Source organism: Cataglyphis hispanica, chromosome 13 (genome assembly GCF_021464435.1).
Source record: "Cataglyphis hispanica isolate Lineage 1 chromosome 13, ULB_Chis1_1.0, whole genome shotgun sequence".
Lineage (NCBI taxonomy): Eukaryota > Metazoa > Arthropoda > Insecta > Hymenoptera > Formicidae > Cataglyphis > Cataglyphis hispanica.
In genome coordinates this window covers 5,861,911-5,885,235 of record NC_065966.1, presented here as the reverse complement: position 1 = coordinate 5,885,235, position 23,325 = coordinate 5,861,911, and the positions used below count along the sequence as shown (strand labels likewise).

The 23,325-nt window shown below is 32.5% G+C and overlaps 1 protein-coding gene across 1 annotated transcript in view; it reads right to left on the bottom strand.

The window, feature by feature from the left end:
- The window catches only part of LOC126854192 (laminin subunit alpha-1), a 189,155-nt gene that overhangs the window by 85,083 nt on the left and 80,747 nt on the right, over positions 1-23,325 (bottom strand). The window contains exon 13 of the mRNA XM_050600641.1: positions 22,965-23,249. Within this exon, the coding sequence (XP_050456598.1) occupies positions 22,965-23,249 (285 nt within the window). The remainder of the gene's footprint in view (positions 1-22,964; positions 23,250-23,325) is intronic.

Here is a 23,325-nt window from a genome sequence, read left to right as displayed (position 1 = left end):
CTTTTGATTTATCACTTTTATCGTATTATTGATCGATTTAATTATCGAACGAGCTTGCACGAAATTTTATAATTTGCATTTTTACACTATAAATCTGGTTAGAGTGTATTACATTTTGCGGCAGCTAAAACGATACGTAAAAAATGATATGTCCTGGAACGACGTATAAAAATCATTATTCATGAATAATTTCGCTTTTCCAAACCTAAGATCGTTAAGACGCGGAGAAGTAATTTTCCCTTCCAACTTTCACGTAATCAGCTTCAATCGAAATGACCCCAATCACTACACTCGCGTATTTTCTTATTAAGAAATCATCGCAAAAACTATGCATTCATGAAGATAGTAAAATTACTGTAATAAGAATAATGAGCGTGCGGATAAAATTACATTAACGCCGTCGAGCCTATCATAAGACGGACTAAAATCATCTTAACGCAAAAGCAATAGTTGCTTAATAAAGCCGTTTCATTGTGTAAACAGGAAAAATAAAAATTATTTTAACTTGCGATTTTGATAACCTCATCTTAAGAATGTTTTGTATAATGAAAGCAAAAGAGAGAGAGAGAGAGAGAGAGAGAGAGAGAGAGAGAGAAGAAACTGTCAAAATTTAGAAAATATATATTTCTTACGTGCTTAAAAAATCAAATAAAAAAATACGGATTATAAAAAGGATTAAAGTATCACAAAATAATATTTTTAACGTTTTCGTAAAAGAAAATAATTATAATTAATATTTTTCCTAATTTATGACAAAAATCTTTAATCGTGAATATAAAATGAACTACAAGAGAAAAAAAAAAGAAGATAATATTTTTCTAAACAATTTTTAGTAAATAATTTTTAAACGAGTAAACTTTTAAGTGGAAATCAAGTTTTGCACAAATATTTATTAGTTTTCTTAATAATAAAATTGTGGAAAATTTTTATTTCGTTGTTCAATATTTTTTCCTCGTCAAATTTGTCCATAATCGCTACAATGCGCGATTTTCCATAAAAATCAATACTAATTTTAAATAATAATAACTTAAATAATTTCCAAACCTAATTTAAGAGAATTTTTCTCACGTTTCGCATAGACTCAGAAGAAATAGTAGAAGAATAGTCTACGAAATTTTCATGCTTCTGTCAAAATTTTGACATATGGCGCACATCTTTTTTTTAAACATTCCAATAAATAATAATATTAAAAAAAAAAAAAAGAAAAAAAATGAGTCAACCTCGTCAGGGAGAGATTACCGTAATTTCATCATCGATCGATTAATATTACGGCGAAAAAGCGATCGGACGTGGCTGCTCGTTGAATTATTAACCCGGCCACTTGCCGATCGCCTATTACTCACGCTATCAAACTTATCTCTCATTAGCCACACCACAGCGTGGCTCTTGCACGATAAACTGGCCAATCAGAGTAACAGATTGTGCGGGTATCTTTCGCGAGGATGCTATCGATTTAGAAGCCAATACACCATCTCCTCGTATCGACACACACAGTGAGTCGTCGTTGATTTTCATCGATGAATCGGCCATTTTCCCGTTAACGGACATGAGAAGGCGATAGCTCTTGCTGGACACGTGCAATAAATCGAATATCTCGTGTCGATTTATAATTGATCGTTGATCCGCCGACAGTGGGAGGCTTCTATCTTATTTTTTTGCCTCGTTCTTTTTTTTATTTTATTTTTTATATCTTTTTGCTTCGTCCTTTTATTTATTTCTTTTTATTTTATAATACAATTCTCGAAATTCTTCAAATCATCTCGGGATAAATCTGTCATAATTTGCACATTTCATCGTAAAATAATTATTACGTTAAATTCATCAACTTCCCTAACACACGTCTCTTCTCTTCGCAAACAAGTGTGCTGGATAAGATTTCGCTTCGCGATTCAAAGACTCTATCACGCGCATTACGATCCTTCAATTCTACGGCGCGTATAAACAAATCAGTTGGAACATAAGATCGGCTTTATACAGGTGTCAAGTCGGTAATCGGCGTGCGAAGGGGATTATCGAATAAGGCCGAGCGTAGGTAGGCAGATAGGTAGGTAAATCGACACTACTCTGCCGCGCGGCCAGGTGTAGATACTATTTTACTCGGATAATCTGCTGGCTGGTAGAAAACCGCCGGTGTCGGTGTTTTAAATCCTTCTGCGCGATTATAAAGGCGACGCGGAGCGGCCTTAAAGGCGCGTAACCGAGTACGCGATGCAGTTACATACTTCGCGAAATACGCCACGGGGATTTCACTTGGTCGAGTCGCGCGCGATTTTATGCCCCGTCTTCCCGCGCTGTCTTCCGAGCCGAGACGGCTCGGAGTGCTTTTCCGTTATTTATTTATCGCACGCTCTCGCGATATTTGCACGGGGGGGGGGCGTGGAATATAAATTCTCGATTAATTTACTATGTATGCGAAGAGGCCTGTACATTAAATATTTACGATCTGGCATATAATAAAATTGCGGAAGAAATGTTAAAAATATGCGCATACATATTAGTTACAATTACATCGATATGTTCAACAAAAATAATTAAAATTTAATGTAAGAATTATACAGGGTGTCCCAAAATTGAATGTCAAATTTTGGGAGATTAAAAAAGCAAGAAAAAAAAATCCTTCAGATTTGCTCGTTTTTGCTTGCTTTTTTTGAAGAAAATCGCAAAAGAAAAAAAAAAAACGAAAATTTGTTTCCAAAAAATTAAAAATAAAATTTTTTAAGTTTCTGTCGAAAAGTAGATCACGAGATGAAAGTTGTAGAGAATGAGAATAAGAAAAGAGAGTAAATTATAATCCCATGATAAAATTAGAGGATATTGTAAATAAATACAAGACAAGGCGAGATCATTATTTGTGTATCTAATTTATTTAAATATTACTAAATAAATAATAAATAAGAAAAATAAAAGCTTTTTTCGTTTCAATTTACGTATTTATTTATGTTGTCACTTTCTTAATGATAGCAGAAATGTAAACATAAACTAAACAGGATACAATAATCTCGCATTATTGTATACTTATTTCTTTACAATTCTCTAATTTTATTTTAAGATAATTTCAATTTACTCTTAATTCTATGCTCTATAATTTTTATCTCATAATACTTTTCGATAAACCTAATAATTTTAGTGTTATTTCGGGACACCCTGTATACTTATTTATATATCTATCACGCATATTGGCTTTAATAACGATTTAAATAGTATTGTCAATACTGATTAAATAATAATATTAATAATATTTATTTTTATATTGATAATATTAATAATATTTATTTTTATATTGATAATATTAATAATATTTATTTTTATATTGATAATATTAATAATATTTATTTTTATATTGATAATATTAATAATATTAATATCTATTTTTATATTAATAATATTAATAATATTTACTTAATAATACTACTTAATAATAATACTAATAATATTTAATTAATATTAATTTAATTAATATCGCCAATAATATAATTTTAAAACAACAGTCTTTCTATGTATAAAAAAAACATTATTAATCATAATCCACATTCATCAAGAGCATCCTATATTCTACTTCGTATAAATAACAGAAATATTATAAAAATATTATAAATATTATCCTCAACATTTCACAATTACTTAAACCTTTATTGCCGAAAAGCAGAAAATCCAATTCAATTCTTTCCTAAATCATTAAATGTATACATTTCTAATAGAAAAGACTTGAGACCGGAGTCTCCCAGGCCGTCGCGTGGAAATTAATTAATCCGATGCTTGGAAATTGATTGCCTACAAGTTCGCGCGACACACGCCGAGGACCACCTCCCGCGGTCCCGATGCACGACGAAGGGCGCGGCGCGTTCGCTCGACCTCGCGAATTATTTCCCGGGGGATGATTTATCCGCGAGCAGGAGGCTATTTTAATTACGCGCGTCGGCCGAGTAATTGCGATATTAGAGCGAGTTACACGGTGACAGGGGGCAGCTGAGAAATTGCGCGCGATGGTGGTCCAGCGGGCGCTTGTTTCGCGGTGACACACGCCGCGTCTCACTGCGAGCTATAATCTGCCCATAATTTAATTCCGGCGAGCCGGAGAACGCGATATAATGAACCTGTTGAGTCTCCGTCAAGAAATAAATACATTGAAAAATCTTTAACGTTCAGCGAGATTAAAATGGAAGATTATTATATTAGCGGATTAAAAAAAGAAAAAAGAAAAAAAGAGAGAGAGAGAGAAGACATCTCTCTCATAATTTCAACAATTTAATTACTTAGCTTCGAGAGAGTACAGGCCGAATGAATAGATCGTAAAGTGCGCATTTTCCGATTTCACATTATGCAAATGATTTAGGGCCGCTTGTAAGAAACTGAACATGTGTGCGGAAACTTGCCCGCGAGCAACAACGAGTAAATGGGGATACGACTAATGCAAGAGTAAATAGATATATTACACTGTTATCAGTATGATCTTCGTATGCAACGGAATTACTACTTTATTTAGCGTTATTTTAAGCTATATTTAAATTACAGGAGAGCAAGCCTTCTCCCCCCCACAAGTCCGACATTTTCATAATTCGTTTAATGTTATATAAAAATGCATCGTGATAAAATTATGCGATTATTTCTGTATGATTACTAAATAATATAAATTTTTATGAATATTTATTATTATTATTTTATGAATATTATTATTGCAATTCTCTCTCTCTCTCTCTCTCTCTCTCTCTCTCTCACTCTCTCTTTCTTTTTCTCTCTCGAAAATCATAAAATTTTCTAAAATTGCTTTTGATGAACTTAAATAAGATTTTAATAAGAATTTGAAGTATAATTATTATATTATTTTTTAGAATTTTTTTAATTATATTTTATTTTGCTTCACAATCGATATTCAAAAGAGAGTAAAAATAAAAAAGAATCGAGTTTTTATATCGAATTATGCGAGCATTTTCGTATAATTACTAAATAATACGCCAATGAGTGTGCGCGTTTATGCTGAATAATAGCAGTTTAATCGCAAATGCGAAGACGTGCTTGAAGAAGGGTTGAACTCGATTGAACCCGCACGCGTATATAGATGCGTGTACGCACGCTTGCACGCACGTACGCACGGGTGGCACAAGCCACCGGGACGATCCCGGCCAGATAACACGCTAATGGAGTTTTAATCCGCGGGTAAGTAATTGCTAATGGGGCGACGGGGTAGGGCGGTGTTTTCATAGAGGGGACAAATTATGTCGGAGATGCCATCGTCCGACCCCGCAACGATATCTTCCGATAGAAAAGCGTCCGTCCTTGAACGTAATTGAGAGGCTAATGATGCATGAGAGGCTCTCAAGATTTTATTGCAATTCTCTCTCTCTCTCTCTCTCTCTCTCTCTCTCTCTCTTTGTCCTTCTCTCACTCTCTCTTTCTTTTTCACTCTTTAGAAAATCATACAATTTTCTAAAATTGCTTTTGATGAATTTAAATAAGATTTTAAGAAGAATTTGAAGTATAATTATTATATTATTTTTTAGAAACTTTTTTAGAATTTTTTTTATTATATTTTATTTTGCTTCATAATCGATATTCAAAAGAGAGTAAAAATAAAAAAAAATCGAGTTTTTTAAAAATGGAGTAGAAACTAAGTAAAAAAGTGGAATTTTTTAAATTAAAAAACTGTTCTTTTAATAATTTTAAAAGATAGTGCTAGTTTTCTTTAAACAAAAAATGATAATTAAGAAACTGAGTAAAAAATTGAGATTTTTTTAAATAAAAAACTATTTTTTTAGTAATTTTGAAAGATAATGCTAGTTTTCTTTAAACAAAAAATGATATGGGAATTAAATTAATTTTGTTTACTGGGTGAGTAATTAATTTCAATGGATGTAGTTGGGCTGATTATTATTTCACATTTATTTAATCAATTAAGTTCAAATATTTTAAAACTGATTAATTTTAATTTTTATAATTCAATGATATTTTTTAATGTTTCTTGTTTTTAAAGTTTCATAAAAATTAGAAAAAAAATTCTCTCAAGTATAATTAAATCGTTGCTATTTTTATTATTTTATGTATCAAAAATGAGAATAACAGAGGAGATGGAATACCTAATTTTAGTAAATTTAATGCTCATTTTTCAAAGCCGTGTGTGTGTGTGTGTATAACAGATTAATAAATAATCAAAATTAGATTTTTGCTATAAATTTTTGAAAATAAATTCTGAATAATTAATGGGATAAAAAAGCGATCTTTGATGAAGTAAAAAAAACATTTTTTTCCAAAATTTGTTTTTTTCTTACTACCCTTTTTGTCCTTATAAGAGAGATTTGACGAAATTTTTATTTTTGCGGTTCCTTACGCGCTGCAATAAAATCAATCAATTCAAAAGAAAGAGAAAGAGGGGGGAAATAAATCAACAAACCGCGCGCGAAAGTCGGAGATGAACGAGCGAGGGAGTTAATTATCGCATTTCTTCGTGATTTATTTTCATCCCGCGCCGGGATGCGAAATTGATTATATTCCGTAGCTCGTCGAGATATCTCAACCACTCCTCCCCGAGGTCTCGAAGGGTTAACTGCAGGATGTACGACGCACGCGGCCTTTTAAATGTACACCTGCATGCATCCGAGATGCATCTCGGAATGCTCTGTAATAACATTACGTTTATTGGATCGCATTAAGTCTCATAGTTCTGTATATATATCTCGAAGAATTAAACGTGTCTTAAAATCGTTTAAGAAAAGTCTGTCATTCTTATATGAGTCAGCTGTCACATTATCTGTAAAACATTAATTTTTTTTTTTTAATATCAAAATATAATTAAATTAAAATATATTAAAATATATTAAATATAAAATCTCGCGATTCTATTTTCATTATTTTTATTTTATTCCCATATATTTAGGCTCACGCAAATATAATTAAAATATTATCAATTTATATACTAATATTTTAATTATACATATATTTAAACGTAGATTTAAAGCGAAAATAAACACACATAATTTGCATGATTATCGAACGATATAAATTTTTGAAAGGATGAATGATGGAGCGAGCTTGTTCGGTAAACGGTCCACTTATCGCGATGCGCAAACAAAATCACGTAGTAAGGGCAGTGTGTTTGCGGATGTCGGGAAACGACATAGCGCTCCAAGACGAAGGCTTCAATTCAAGTTTCACGGATGAAAAGCATCCTAGACGAGGAGCTGGAGAGTATACGTTGTCCCGATCGAGATAGAAGAGATATATGGAGTTGTGCCGAGCAAAGCTTTCTCTCTCTCTCTCTCTCTCTCTCTCTCTCTCTCTCTCTCTCGTGATCTTAGCCCTTGGCGCAATCGCAATTGCCCGGCTATCGTCGAGTGCAATCGAGACCGGTATTCTCGATTCGCGCATTCTTCCTCGCGATGCATCTTCTTCCTTGTCCTTCTTGAAATTCGCTCGAAAGAAGGATGAGTTTTTCTCGCCGATGAAATTTGATCTCAACTGACTTATCAATTTATGAACGATTTATTGACGATATTTATAGTCGCAGACGAGAATTACTAATAAAGAAATAATAATAATTTATATAATAATAATTATTTGTAAATATTAATTATAATTATTATTTCTAAATAATAATTATAATTATTATTTAGAAATAATAATTATTATATAAATTATTATTATTATTATTACATAATAATAATAATAATTTATATAATATTATTATAATTATATTATAATAATAATAATTTATATAATATTATAATTATATTATTATTTAATATTAATTATTAATTATTTAAAAGATTACTCGTTTTAAAGAGAGTCATGCTTAAAAATCATCTCGTAATTTATCGTAGTATAAAAAAGATGGAAAATATTATTTGAATTTCAAGATTCATGTAAATATCACGATAAAAAATTGACAAAAAATATCTTGATTTAAATATATACACAATTACGAAATTATTTAAGATATTCCGAGAGTGATAATATTTTCTGATTATATTATAATTTATTAAAAATAATTCTTAAAAACATAAAAAATGTAGAACGACAAAAATATATAAAAACAAATTTAATATGTAAAATATATATAAACAAGTTTCTAATGTAAATAATTAATTAAAAAATATAATAATCAATTATTTAATAATCAATCTTTTTTCAATTGCTCTCTGTTACACGTAATTATTAATCAAGAGACTGCTCGTCAGACGAACATTCACGCAGAGGTTTCCTGCTTGTGATATTTCATCGGCGACGCGAATGGACGTTCCGGCGGAAGTCGCGAAGGTTTCATGAATGAAATCTCGAGATCTCGTCCGATGTCAAGCGACACACTAACGTTACCGGCCAGTTCTTTACCAGGAATCCTGAACATGTTGCAACCAGGTGTCGAGACATTGCTCCTCTAACGGGTGAATGAAATATACATTGAACCCGTTCGTCGTCCCATCATCGTTCTTTCTTTCTCCTTATTAGAATAACGGAATCTATCCAAAGCTTGTAAAAAAATTTTCGGAGAATCACCTGGCTTTTCAGGTAATTTATTGAAAATTCCAATTAAAAATTAGAAAATTTTTAGATATATCTTTTTAAAGTAAGTTTTTTTCACGTGCTTTTCATTCGTAAAGAGTACAAATAAACGATTTAAGTTTTTAAAAAATTTAAAAATATGCTGAAAAGAACTGAATGATTTTTGTAAGATAAATGTTTTTCGTTTGCATAATATTTTCATTTTCTATCATTAATTGTAAGAATTACAATAAAAAATATGTACTCAGTATTATGTATTTTTTACTATGACACTGAACATAATCAAAGAGAGAAAGATGTATATTTATAATATATTTATCATTCACACAATGATTGGCCAATCAAATTGCAATATAAGAACACAATAATCAAGGGAGAATTTTTGAAAAAATTCCCCGAGTTCGAATAAAATTCCATGAGAATTCCTGATTTTTCACATTAAAATCAAAATTCCTGGGAATTTCAGATTTTCTAGGTTAGGTTTCTAGGCAGATTTTCTAGGTTAGGTTTCTAGGCAGTTTTCCAGGTTTTTCCATATAAACCTTGACAGAAGCATCGCTTGCATTTTCATGCTCTTCTATACAATATGCGTGTTCGAGTTGTTATCGAGTTGTTTAATTATTGTCTTAATTATATTCTTAATAATTACAAATTCAATAATTAATTCACAATATATTATATTCATAACATACGCGTTATTTGCAAGAAAGATTTTCTTAAATTATAGTACGAAAAAAATTATATTCTTTTACTTGTGAATTATATTCATAAGATTTATCAATATTTTTCAAACTTTCTTCCATGATTTTCATCTACTATCTATCACGATTACGTATAGCACCATGAATGCAACGACATTCGCACGAATGTTTTGCACGAGACGAAGAAATTCCGAGCTCTAAATGGTCCATCGTCTCACTAATTAGAGACACTTTGATTCAGCGCTACGACAAACGCTCAATTTACCCCATGATAATTAAAATCGCGGAGAAGCATACAGAAGAAGCACCCGTTAGAGAAGCGGCCCACGCGCCCCTGAACGAGACGTGCAGACTCGTTGTACGGTCAGGTGAGTATATAAGGAGGTAAGGACCAATAGCGCGCGAGAGAGAGAGAGAGAGAGAGACGGAATAAGAAGCTGAAGAAGAAAAAGAAGAGGAGACAGAAGCCAGGCCGCCAGGAGTATCTGATGGGCCGATTGCATCATTAGCGAGCGTACGTGCTCGCTAGTGAACCCGCCGGGGAGAAAAGCTAGCTGGCAGCTACCCAGCTGATCACCAATTAAATCTGATAGCGACGGCTTTTCGACATTCGACGGAAATGATGCGGAACTTCGATTCCGTGGGAGGAATGAAAACCGGGGATCCGCAAGGGTGTCCGACTGACACTGCGTGCCTCGATAAACGAGCCACGTGGGCGGATAGGCAATAGTTGGTACGGTTCCCAAGTAAGGCCAATATATATATATTTGTGCTGAGAACAGTAAAGATTAGTTCTGCTAATCTCGTCTTTTCTCCCTCCGCTCACGTCTCGAAAACGAGGCGGACGCCGAGTAATGCGATTGCTTTTATAATGTAGACGCCTTTTACGGTGTCTTGTCAAACAATTATAGCGCGGATGGGGGTGGGGGGAGGAGAAGAAATAATATGGTTTCCTAGGAAAATTAACTCGCTATCGAAAATCCACGATGGGCACCATGCGACGGCATTCGTTAGGTTCTTGCGCGAAAGGAAACTGCACGAGGGAGAAGAAGAAGAAAAAGAAGAAAAAGAAGAAGAAGAATAAAGAAGGAGAAGGAGAAGAAGAAGAAGAAGAAGAAGAAGAGAAGAACAAGAATAAGAAGAGAGGAGGCTGTAAGAGAAACGTGAAAAGAGCCCGCGAAATGTTTCAGTTCGTGTGACACGGTGGCAAGCCACCGTACGTTACGGAGCCTTATCAGGCCTAAGGATCGGCCGCACTTCGTACATATCCGAAGCGGCGATTTAAAAAGGAAATGATGTTTTATCGCGCCGCATGATCGATAAGACATTATTCCGGAACGGAGACCCCGCGCCGGTCTGCTCTTCATGGTTTGGCCGCGTAAGAAATGGAGTTCGACGAGATATTAAGCGTCACTCATACTGAATAGTCGAGTTATCAGGAGGTAGACCGAGTGCATATGTGTCGCGTACGACTTAATAACGTCTCTATATGTTATATCGCGATCTGCCGCGATGGCGCCTGATAAACGATGCGTTGCATGGAGTGGATTTGAAAGACGGAGTTTCAATCACTTCGCTTAGCTCGAGATATCGTTCAGTTAATACGAAGAACGCAAGTGATTTTAATTCAGCATTATCCATGATTGAAAATCGGATAACAAAGTAGCTAAGCTTAAAAAAAAATTCCCTAAGAATTCCCTGATTTTTTTTTTAGCTAATTTTGTTGTTCAAAATTCCAGATAAAATTAGAGAATTTTGAGATAAAACTTTATAAAATAAGTTTTTTTTTTTGTATGTATTTTCTAATGCTTTTCCCTTGTACAAGGAAATAAAACATTTAAATTTTAAATATTAAATTTAAAAATGTAAATGAAAAAAACAGGATGACTCTTATAAGATAAACATTTTTTATTTGCATAATATTTTCATTTTTTTATCATTAATTGTAAATATTACAATAAAAAATGTGTATTTAATATTTATTGCTTTGACAATAAATATATAATGAAAGAGAGAAAGGTATATTCATAATGATATGAATAAAATGATCAGAAAATGAAGAAAAAATTCCCTGAATTTGAATAAAATTCCATAAAAGTTATCTGATTTTTTCAGATAAAAATAAATCCCTGAGAATTCCAGGTAAAAATAAAATCCCTGAGAATTCCAGGTTTTCTAAATTTTTCCAGGGAATAAACACATAATCAAAGAGAGAAAGGTATATTCATAATGATATGAACAAAATGATCAGAAAATGAAAAAAAATTTTTGAAAAAATTCCCTGAATTTGAATAAAATTCCATAAAAGTTATCTGATTTTTTCAGATAAAAATAAATCCCTGAGAATTCCAGGTAAAAATAAAATCCCTGAGAATTCCAGGTTTTCTAAATTTTTCCAGGGAATAAACACATAATGAAAGAGAGAAAGGTATATTCATAATGATATATGAACAAAATGATTAGAAAATGAAGAGAAAATTTTTGAAAAAATTCCCTGAATTTGAATAAAATTCCATAAGAGTTCTCTGATTTTTTCAGATAAAAATAAATCCCTGAGAATTCCAGATAAAAATAAAATCCCTGAGAATTCCAGGTTATCTAAGTTTTTCCAGGGAAAATAAACACCTTAGATAAGGAAAGAAGCCAGTTTTTAATTACACTTTAAAAATATTTTCATGCATCTTTAATTTATCAAATTCGCCAAAAAATCATTGAGGTAAACAATCGCAACGACAAACAATGTCAATAAAATACAAATGTGTGGAATGCGCTATAAAATAAGATTTGCATTTTCGCACAGCATCGCGGAGTTCAATGTTCGTAAAACTTCAATAGCATCGAAGTTTATGAGCTCGCAAAATAAAATATAAATTTTTGCGATACGTGCGGCGAGATCGTTCAAGTAAAGATAGACTTTGTCCCTTATCGACTTCGACTCGTATCTATCTCGAATCGACACGCTGCTCGATTGGTCTCTTAAGTTCCGGATCTTTGTCAAGTTGAAGAGAAATTTCTATTCGCCAAATAAATCTTAAAATAGAAATATAATCAAATATCATAGGATATTTCTGATCAAATAAATAATTTACATACAATAAAAATGTATTATCTTTTCAAAAATCTTATTGTCCTTTCGAACAGCTATGCCGAATACTTTATTTAAAATACTTTTTTCTAAAGAGCCCTCGTTTCCTCGAGTTCGCTCCGGGTTCGGCTGTAAAATCGCGCTCTTCGCTTTCCAGCGCTATATTCGCGCGAACGCGCATCTACATCTGCTTATGCAGATTCGCGGCCACGATATCGCGTACACGTGGGCGGACTAGCGAGTCTCTCGCCCTGGGAGATCGACTTGTCCGGACGGAAACTCGAGAACCGCGAGCGACGTATGCATGTGGAGGATCGCTTCTGGCAGTTGAGGAAACAATTAGATTCCTCGAAAAAGGCGGCAGAGTAATTATCATCGCTCGATCGCTGACAAAAAGTTAGCGATCTTCGTGCGCAACTAGAAGAGAAAACTGCAAATGTCACGATGAGTTTGAATCTACTCCTCGTACGTTGAAATCTGAGGAATCTCTGTCACTCGCAATTTCGTGTTAAATAAAAACGCAAAAATGTTTTAAAAAATTTTAAAGAGAATAAATTATTATAGAAAAATATTTAATAAAAGGGATATTCAATTTTTATAAAATGAAATAAATTTATTAATATTCATGTAAATTGTGTCTAATTCAAATTTTTCAATTTGACGATCTATATTCGAATCTTATTTTATATTTTATAATTTTTATTCTGTTATGTACATGAATATATTTTTAACAAACATGTAATATATTTTGAATATTAATTAATTAATAAATTTTTAATAAGCCACGGTTAAAATATTACTCAAGATCATAATCTTGATGAATATTAAAATCAAGATTATTGAGGCTGGCTCTCAATCACGATATATGTGTCCAAAAAATTATATATTATTTTTTATTAATGTGATAATTTTGAATATTTTATAATATTATTTTATAATAATATATAATATTATTATTTTATAATATTATTATAGATTTTTTCTCCATTATTATTATAACAAAAATAAAACATATTATAAATTTTCAATTGTTATAAATATTTATAAAAATGCAGCATCATTTACTTATTAATAGTTAAAAAACATAAAGAGTTAATTTGGACAATATATGCTAATATATTTTTTATTATTATATATTAAATAACTAAATATATATTAAATAAATAAATATGTTTTTGCGTTTAAAATATATTATATATTATAAATATGTATATAATAATAAATATTATAATAAATTATATTATAATAAATATTAATAATAATAATAATAATAAATACTATAACATAATAATAATAATAATGTCATCTGTGTGTATGATAATAATAATATTACTTTCAATCAAGAAGAGAATTATATTTGAAAGATTGATCAGCTAGGAAAATAACGTTAGTTTCTAACAACGTCTCTTTCCGCAATTCTTCCTAACGAACGATCGTGAGATAAAATAAATCGGCGACCTAAAAGGAAAATTGACAATAGCGGGACTAGGAGACGATTCATCTATGCAAAGCGTAGATTGTGCGCGCTAAACTTGTTCTCCATTTGTAAAAGTGCAGATGCCCCCGAGGTAATAGCGCTTTGTGAAAAACGCTCATCCGCGATATCTCATAGCCGCGTATACGCATTGCGTGAATACGACGCGCCGCCGCGCCGTTTTCCCCATGCGAGATCTGCGTATAAGCAGCCTCGGTGCGAGGCCAAGAGACCGACGTCGATCCCGCTCATTCGAATACTAATGCGTGCGCTTAAGAACGCGTTTTTCTCCATCGCAGTTACGTGCCTTACAATATTACGCCGCGTTACGCCGCGCCGTCCGTCGTAACGTTCGCGCGAGACGCATTGTATACTTATCGTTACTACCTTAAATGAGCAAACCGTTCTACGTGAAACGCGAGACTGCGTACACGGTGCTAAAGTTTCGTAAAGCGATTTACCTTCGGCTTTCTACAAAAATAAGGAGCTCGCGCGAAAGAAATTAAGAAATTAATAATAAATAATTTTAAAATTGATTAAAGGCACATGTCAGAGTGTCTATCAAAAGCTTGTAAGAAATTCCCTGGGAATTTTCTGAAAAATCAGAGAATTCCCTGAAATATCAAAGAATTCTCTAATTTTTCAGGTAATTTATTCAAAGTTCCAGGTAAAATTAACAAATTTTTGGATGGGACAATTTTTAAAATAAGTCTTTTTTTTTATGTGTGTTTTCTAATGTTTTTTTCTCACAGAAAAGAAAAATAAAACATTTGAATTTTTAATATTATAATTAACAATATATTTAAAAAAAAACTAAATATTTTTTTAGAAAATAATCATTTTTCATTTGCATAATATTTTCATTTCTTATCATTAATTGTAAGAATTATAATAAAAAATCTGTATTTAGTATTGTGTATTCATATTTTTTTCTGACAAGGAGCATATATAATCAAATCAGGAAAATATATATTTATAATATATTTAAAACATATAATTCACAATCATTGGCCAACCAGATTGTTGATGCTTACAATATAAGAACAAAATAATCAGAGAGAAAGTTTTTGAAAAGATTTCCTTCAATTCAAATAAAATTCCATGAGAATTCCCTGATTTTTCAAGGTAAAAACGAAATCCCTGAAAATTCCAGGTTTTCTTGTTTCTTTCCAAGGAGTAGACACTGCATATGTTAAAGAAAATAAAAATTTTGTTGAAAAAATTTTGTTCAGTTCAAATAAAATTCCATGAGAATTCTCTGATTTTTCAAAAACGAAATCCCTGAAAATTCCAGGTTTCCCACTTTTTTTCTAAGGAGTAGACATCTCGCATATATTTAAATTATAATAATTCAACATATTACAAAGATTTTAAATTGCAAAAAATCAGTGCAAATTTCAACAAGCTTAAAAACATCAAGCATTAGAGGCACGTCGAACTTAATCCATCAAATTCCAACAAGTTATCATCGAGAGAATGAATACAAAATCGAGAAAAAAAAAATAGGGATGCAAATTGCAAAATTGTATAATGGACAAAAAATTCGAGCACGCAATCATTTTCGAATTTTTGTTTACAATTTGCGCGGGCGTGAATGCGTCACAACTTATCATTGTATTACGCCCGCCGACTTCCGTCCACCGATCATTATTCACGCCTAATGCGTGTACATTATCTGGCCGGCGTATGCGTTGTTACATCGCCATTGTTGCACATTGTGAGCAGGTGGAGGAGGCGCAGTCACCGAGAGTCTCTCTCTCTCTCTCTCTCTCTCTCTCTCTCATGAGAGGGCCCGCCACGCCGGTAGCGAGGGGCACATCAACGCTTTACGAGGCGAAGCCTTCGATAATGACCGAAAATGCGCGGATACTATTGTGGAACGCGTGCGCAACAATGAAGGAGAAAAAACGTTCGTGTATTATTACGAACGCAGCCGGATGTTCTGCGGTGTGAGCGTAGGTAGAGCGTAAAACTTACTCAAAATCGTCTCGTAATGAAGGGATGATCGCATTGTGACGTTTTATCACTCACCCACACGACATTAAATAAACTCGCATTTAAATTGCAAAATTCTTCGCCATATTTGCCAGAGACGTAAGCTCAATATGATACGTTTCTCTATTTTTTTTTAAAGTAAAATTAAGAAAAAAAAAAATCTGAGAAAGAAAAAGATGCTGCAGTATATCTTCACACCTGTTGGAGACCTTGTAAGATAAAGTATGAGGGAAAAGCGTTGAGAGAAAAGCGCATTTGTCAAGCGAACTTCCAACGCAAACGATGACTCGTCCGAACGGTATCCTATCTTTCCTTTTTGCCGGTCTCCTCGTTTGCTCAAATAAAGACGGGCAACTCGTTTTGGCGTGTGTCCCGATTAAGATTGCGCCGCTAATTGCGTCCCGGCCGCATCAGCAGCCTGCGTGGCAGCGGCTATTTTAGTACCTTCGAATAATGTACGATGAGACTCGTATTTATTTGAGTGTGACAATGATTCAAGGTCTACCGATGCAAAATCAACTTCCGATGAAGTTGTAATCTCTAGCCAAATCCATAAATTTTTCAAAATCATTATTATATCTCTAAAATCCATAAATTACTCAAAAATTCTTGTTTCAATGTGGATCCTTTATGTCCTTAATTCTACAAACATCTGATTAGATTAATCTTTCCATCATTCCTTGTTTACATGGTTTGTGTGCACAGAATTTTCTCCATTCGAATCTATAATTATATAGATTGCGCTCCCTCGTATCTACAATTTCACAGAATATATAACACTCATTAAATAAATAATCCCCCTAAAATTATTTATTTTTTTATTTATGTATATTTTATATTTCTTAATTATATTATTATTAATTTTATTAAAATTTTTAATAATATAAATGATTAATAATAAATAATTAATTTTAATTAAATCATTAATATAATAATATGTAATTATATATATATATATATATATATATATAAAATTATAAATTTATTATATTAATATATATATATATACATATAATGATAATAAATTAAAATAAAGTAAATTAAATTCATTTTCTTAATAGTTAATAATTTTTATTAATTTCTTTTATTTTTTTAAATTTAAACTTTCCGTTTCATAGAATTTCAATTCTAGACATCGACAGTATCCGCATAAGACACGAGTCCCAGTTGCGTATATTTTCTATTAGAGAATAATTTTTCTCCCGTAATCGCGGGCGCTTATCCATACAAATTCTTTCCAGTTTATAAACAGTGTTATCTTTTGGCGCTTAATCCCGATAAGAGCGAGATTTCACTGCATAACGAGATACGAGCGAGCAGATTCCGATGAGAGGCACGCACGTTAGTAGCCGCAATTCCGGTCTTCGGCGACGGAAAATATGCACCTTATTAAGGTGCTCCATCGTAGAGTATCGCGCGCCGCGCTTTAAGCACGTCGACTACGTTAATTATGCCGCTTAACTTAGGATAAGGCTGCCTTCCGATCGAACGGATTCGCTGTAAGGGAAAGCACGCAAGTATATTCTCTTTCTCTTGCCGGTTGCTTAATTTACTTAACTGCGTCCATTTAATATTCGCATTCGGTCCTGCCGTGGCACGCCTGCGTTGAGCTTGATTGCGCATAAGCTGTATTAATGTACATTGAGGATACTGGGAGTTACTAACAAGCTAGCGAAGAGATCTACGGCGAATCGCATATATTGCGATACTAGAAGAATCGAAAAAAAAAAAGGAATTAACCGTCAAGGTGATAGCTTAATTTCTTATGTGTGTCGTATATAAAACTTTCTCAAAATATTTTACATCCGTTATAAATCATAAACTTAAATTTTTTATATTTAATTATTTTTTAGCCTCTCCAAGTATCTTTATGAAAATATTTTTTATTTGATAACACTGATAATGCAAATTAATATCAATTAAATTTTTAATTTATTTAACTTTATTATTAAAAAAAAAATTAATTTCTTCCATTCTTCGACATTACCGTAATTTATTCCGGGTCACTGCCAGTTGACATCCGCCCGCTTCTCTCGCTCAACAATACAATTGAGATGATTTTGCAAGAATCGCAAAATCGTATAGATATTACTCGGGGAACCTTTGACGCACAAGCGACGCGAGTACGATTTAAAATTTACAATTCTCGATCGCGCGGCTCGCCTACGTTATTCACGCATGAGCAGTCCCTTTCGCATAACTAAGGATAAGAGAGCAAACGAAAAAAAAAAAAAAAAAAAAAAATTGCGGCAGTGGAAGATATATTTAGCTTGCAGAACAAGATTCCGAGGTTATTAACGGCGAGTTCCGATTGGTAACTATAATTAATATCGCTCACAAATCGGAAAAGGGAGTGCACAGGCGTTCTGTTCAACATAACAATATTTAATTAAAGCAACTAGATTTGTAAAACAATGATTGCAGATTAATGTTCACTTGTGCGAGCTGTCATCCCGTCATTAGCATTCAATGCGACGTATATATGTCGTACTTCGCAGTCTCTCGCTCTCTGACAGCTCGCGTCGATTTGCATATTTCTAAACTTTCGCCGGTCAATCACGAGCGAGCATCCGCCACGCGTCATTTACGGTCCATTATCGATAGTCTCGTGCACATCGGATTAATTTCCCGAGGAAAAACGTCTCCGTTTACCTCGCAATATCTCGATATCGAAATCGCGAATACGTAATGCTGTCTCTCGTGATTAATGTTAATTTACTGTGATGCGTACGATGCAATTTTCTTCGACGCAAATGTCCCGGAGACGATCCGCGATTTATAAAAAAAAAAATGAAAAAATACAGAACAAAGTTGAAGAGAATTGATATGTCATTAATAACACTCGACAAATTTTTTTTTGCCTGTTCCAGTCATTTCTGGTAGATTTTTTTAGCGCTCATTACGAATCTGGCCGTAAAAATGACATATGTCAAGTTTTTGAGAAAACCTCCGAGGTCTGAGTGATACAAATATTTTCAAATAATTTAATTTATCTCAAAAAATATTTTCAAATAATTTAATTTATCTCAAAAATAGAATATATATAAACAAAATAAAAATAAATAATTAAATAATTAAATAATAAAAAAATAAATAATTAAATAATAAAATAATTTAATTTATCTTAAATAATTTAGGAGGTCTCAGAGGTCAAAGTTTTCTCAAAAATTGGACGTGATATGAATAATGAAAACTTGACGATGATTTTGACGGCCGGATTCGTAATCAGTGCTAAAAAAATTTACCAGAAGTGACTTGAGATAATGACTTTTAAGATAAATTGTTTCTCAAAATACTTAAATTGAATTAAAATTTTTTATTTATATTGATTAAATATAAATAAAACTTTCTTCGATCGAAATTAAAATTTTTTGTGTGTTTTATTTAGAAGAAGACACGCATGATTGAGCTCGCGTATAAGCGCTCGAAATGGCTGTGTTTCCGCGATTGATAGTAATAATCTGATTGATGCATCAACCGTCGTTTACGCCACTAGTCCACGTTAAACGAAGCGTATCACTTGGCGGACGAGAGAAAGAAGTAGGTGGGCATCCCACCGCAGGAAGTTAATTAACATCACGGACAGCTGCGTCGTGCTGCCTCGGGATGAAGAAACGAGCCAGATCTAAATAAACCTAAGAAACTCTCTCACGTGAACGGCGGCGTCATATCTCTCGCGGAGCATCTACCTGCACTTATATCAAGGTACTTATGACGTACGCTTAAACGAACGTTCATTGCCTACAAATAGTCGATTTTCCAATCAATCCTCATTACTGACGAAATTCATCATCCCTCCCCGTGTCCTTTCAAAGGGAGAAAATAATGTTTGACTCTTATAATATTACTCGAACTGTTGCACGAATAATTCCACGCACAAATTGAGAATGTAACTAAAATAATCAGAATTTATTTAAATATACTAATGTGTACTAGTTTTTAATTTACTTTGTATTATTAAATTATTATTATATATTATTAAATATATATTCGTTAAATAGATTATATAAAATATAATGTATTTAATATATAATATCTTTTAAATTTATAATAATTTATAATTTTTATATTTAAAATATAATATATTTAATTATTTTCTAATAATTATTATTTAAATATGCTCTCTCTCTCTCTCTCTCTCCAATATAAGATATTTAATATACTAATGTGTGAGTTTTTTTTTGTTTACGTGTGGAAAAATATGTAAATATTAAAAAATGATAATTCTAATTATTTTGAATCTGTCATATAATTTTCGCGTCTATCAAGAAATTAGAAAATAAAAAAAATCAACATACAAATAACAAAAATAATAATAATAATAATAATAATAATAATAATGATGGAAAAATTACGTGTGGAAAAACATGTAAACATTAAAAAATGATAATTCTAATTATTTTGAATCTGTCATATAATTTTCGCGTCTATCAAGAAATTAGAAAATAAAAAAAAATCAACATACAAATAACAAAAATAATAATAATAATAATAATAATAATAATAATAATAATAATAATCATGGAAAAATTACGTGTGGAAAAACATGTAAACATTAAAAAATGATAATTCTAATTATTTTGAATCTGTCATATAATTTTCGCGTCTATCAAGAAATTAGAAAATAAAAAATCAACATACAAATAACAAAATAATAATAATAATAATAATAATAATAATAATAATAATAATAATAATAATAATCATGGAAAAATTAAGTGTGGAAAAACATGTAAACATTAAAAATGATAATTCTAATTATTTTGAATCTGTCATATAATTTTCGCGTCTATCAAGAAATTAGAAAATAAAAAAAAATCAACATACAAATAACAAAAAAAAATAATAATAATAATAATAATAATAATAATAATAATAATAATAATAATCATGGAAAAATTACGTGGACTCGTACTTTTAGCACTAACAGTAAGCAGAAGTATCACCCATTGAGATTGCACGATTCCTTCTTCACTGTAACAGTGTAACGGACGTACATTATGTGAACGATAAGAAACCTCGGTTATCAGCGCGGTGACGAGAGAGAAAGACAAGGCGCGCTGAATGATCACAATTTATGGGATTGCTCGTGGTAGCCTTGTGACAATCTGACGGTTGTCTCCTATCTCTCGAGTCTTCTCGCGGAATCTGTCGAGCGGATCCGGTAAAGGTGCCGCCACAACGAGGCGTGTCCGGATTTTACGCGACGGCCTTTTACAAGATCGTTCTCCGCGTCCGTCTCGCTCGTCAGGGACGTTAAATTCTAATGTCCGTCGTATCGAAGTTTTCTCGCCACCTCGTATCACGCTTGTAAATGTCTTCATAAGGTTTTAATGCGACCGGACTATTACGACGAGCTCGACACGCTCGAGTTATCCCGCGCCGTGAGCTTTGCTTTTGGTGCTTCTCGTGCATCGTCTCTCTGTCTGTTGATTCTAATTTATACGGTAATGTCCAGCCCTTTTGCCTCGCCTTTGCGACGCTTAGCACGCAGATGTTGAAGTTTCCGACATTTGATTTAATCGTTTTTATTCATGTACGCCGTGCGTACTCGATTTAAACGTTGATCGAAATCGTTTATGTGTAGTTTTCCTCAAGTCGTATGTTCAAGATAAATTTATGGAAAGAATCGACAATGTAACATCAATTATTAAGAATTTGTATAGCCCCTTTTCAGATAAAAATGTAAATAAAATTTATATATGTGATATAAATAAATAATAAATATATTTAGAAAAGCAACAAAACGCTTTAATTTTTTTCCAAAATTTTAATTTTTTATATGAATTCTTAATTTGTTTCGAGATGGTTATACAGGGTGTCTATCCAAAATTTGTAAAAAAAATTCCTCGAAAATTCCCTGATTTTTTAGGTAATTTATTCAAAATTTCAGGTAAAATTAGAGAATTTTTAAATGGAATTTTTTTAAATAATTCTTTTTGTGCGCATTTTCTAATGCTTTTCGTTCATACAAAGAAAAAATAAACCACTTACATTTTTAATATTAAATTTAAAAATGTGAAAGGAACTAAATGACTTTTGTAAGATGAGCATTTCTCATTTGCATAATATTTTCATTTTCTATTATTAATTGTAAGAATTACAATAAAAAATTTATTATTAATTTTTTTTTATTTTGACAATGAATATATAATTTAAAAAACTATATATATTTATAATATATTTAAAACAATTTACAATCATTAGTCAATCAGATTGCCGATGCTTGCGATATAAGAACAAAATAATTTGAGAGAAAATTTTTGAAAAAATTCTTCGAGTTTGAATAATATTCCATAGCAATTCCCTGATTTTTCAAAGTAAAAACAAAATCCCTGAGAGTTCCAGGTTTTCTAATTTTTTTTAGGAAATAGACAAGATGAAGAAAACGTAAATTAAAATTAAGCAAATCATACAAATAATATAAAGAATATTTCAGCTTCTTCAATCTCAAGTTCTGAAATCAACGTTTAACGTTCTGAAATCAGGCTGCTAGACGGATAAGTGCAGCGTACTTAGAATATGGCTAGCATAAATATCTCGGGTTTGCGTTAGAATAAGATGAAGAGCCACGCATTACTCTTCACGTTCACGTCTCGGCTGAACGTAAGCAGGCGCAGGGCTGCCTTCGCACTGGCACATACTAGAGCCCTTTTCCTTGTGGAACCGTCAATATCGCAATCAATCTTTTTAGATGCGTATAACGTATATATATATACGTAATGTAAGTTTTTCGATTCTTACTGCCATTAATCATTTCTAAAAAATCAATTATATCAATTAGAAATCTTTCACAATCTGATTACGATAATTGTAAGAAAGTATAGTTAAATCTGCGTTTATTTTAAGCGCACTTTCTTAAATTTGTTTTATGAGACAAGAGAAAGTAGGATTATTTAATTTATACACAGCTCGAACTATGGCTCTGTGCTAAATACAGCCCTGAGAACGAGGTACTTCGTAACTTACGAAAAACTTTGCAGCTATCAAAACTAGTAAGCGCAAAGCCGCTAAGCCGCGTAACGATGCAATTTTCTCTTGAAAGTAATTAGACTTGTTAATGATCATTATACGGCTTGGCTTGTCAGCCATTATTATTTATCGAAAAATATGCGGAAGATTACTGTTTCTCTCAGCAAGCTTTCGCTTGATTTTTTAGATTTATTTTAATAAAAGTATGAGCAAAATAGAATAGAAAGCATGCAACGACAGCACTTACCCTTGCAACCGTTCGCCGATAGGTCGTAGTGGTCCACGTCGCAGCGATCGCACCGGAAACCGACGACGCCAGGCGCGCACTTGCACAAGCCGCTTACGGGATCGCAGAGTCCGTCGCTCGTGGCACCTACGTCGCAGTCGCATTCCCGGCAACCTGCGGTCACGTTCCCGTAGCCTTCGATGCAGGAGGAACAGTCACGACCGGTGAACAAAAGCCGGCAGGGACACTGACCGGTCGTCTGCTCGCATTGGAGCGAATTGCTACCGAAGGGAGAGCAGCTGCACGCTAAAGGACAAACGAAATTATACGTTTGTAACATGTTTCATTAATGTATTTTAGTCAGTACATTAATTTATTTTGT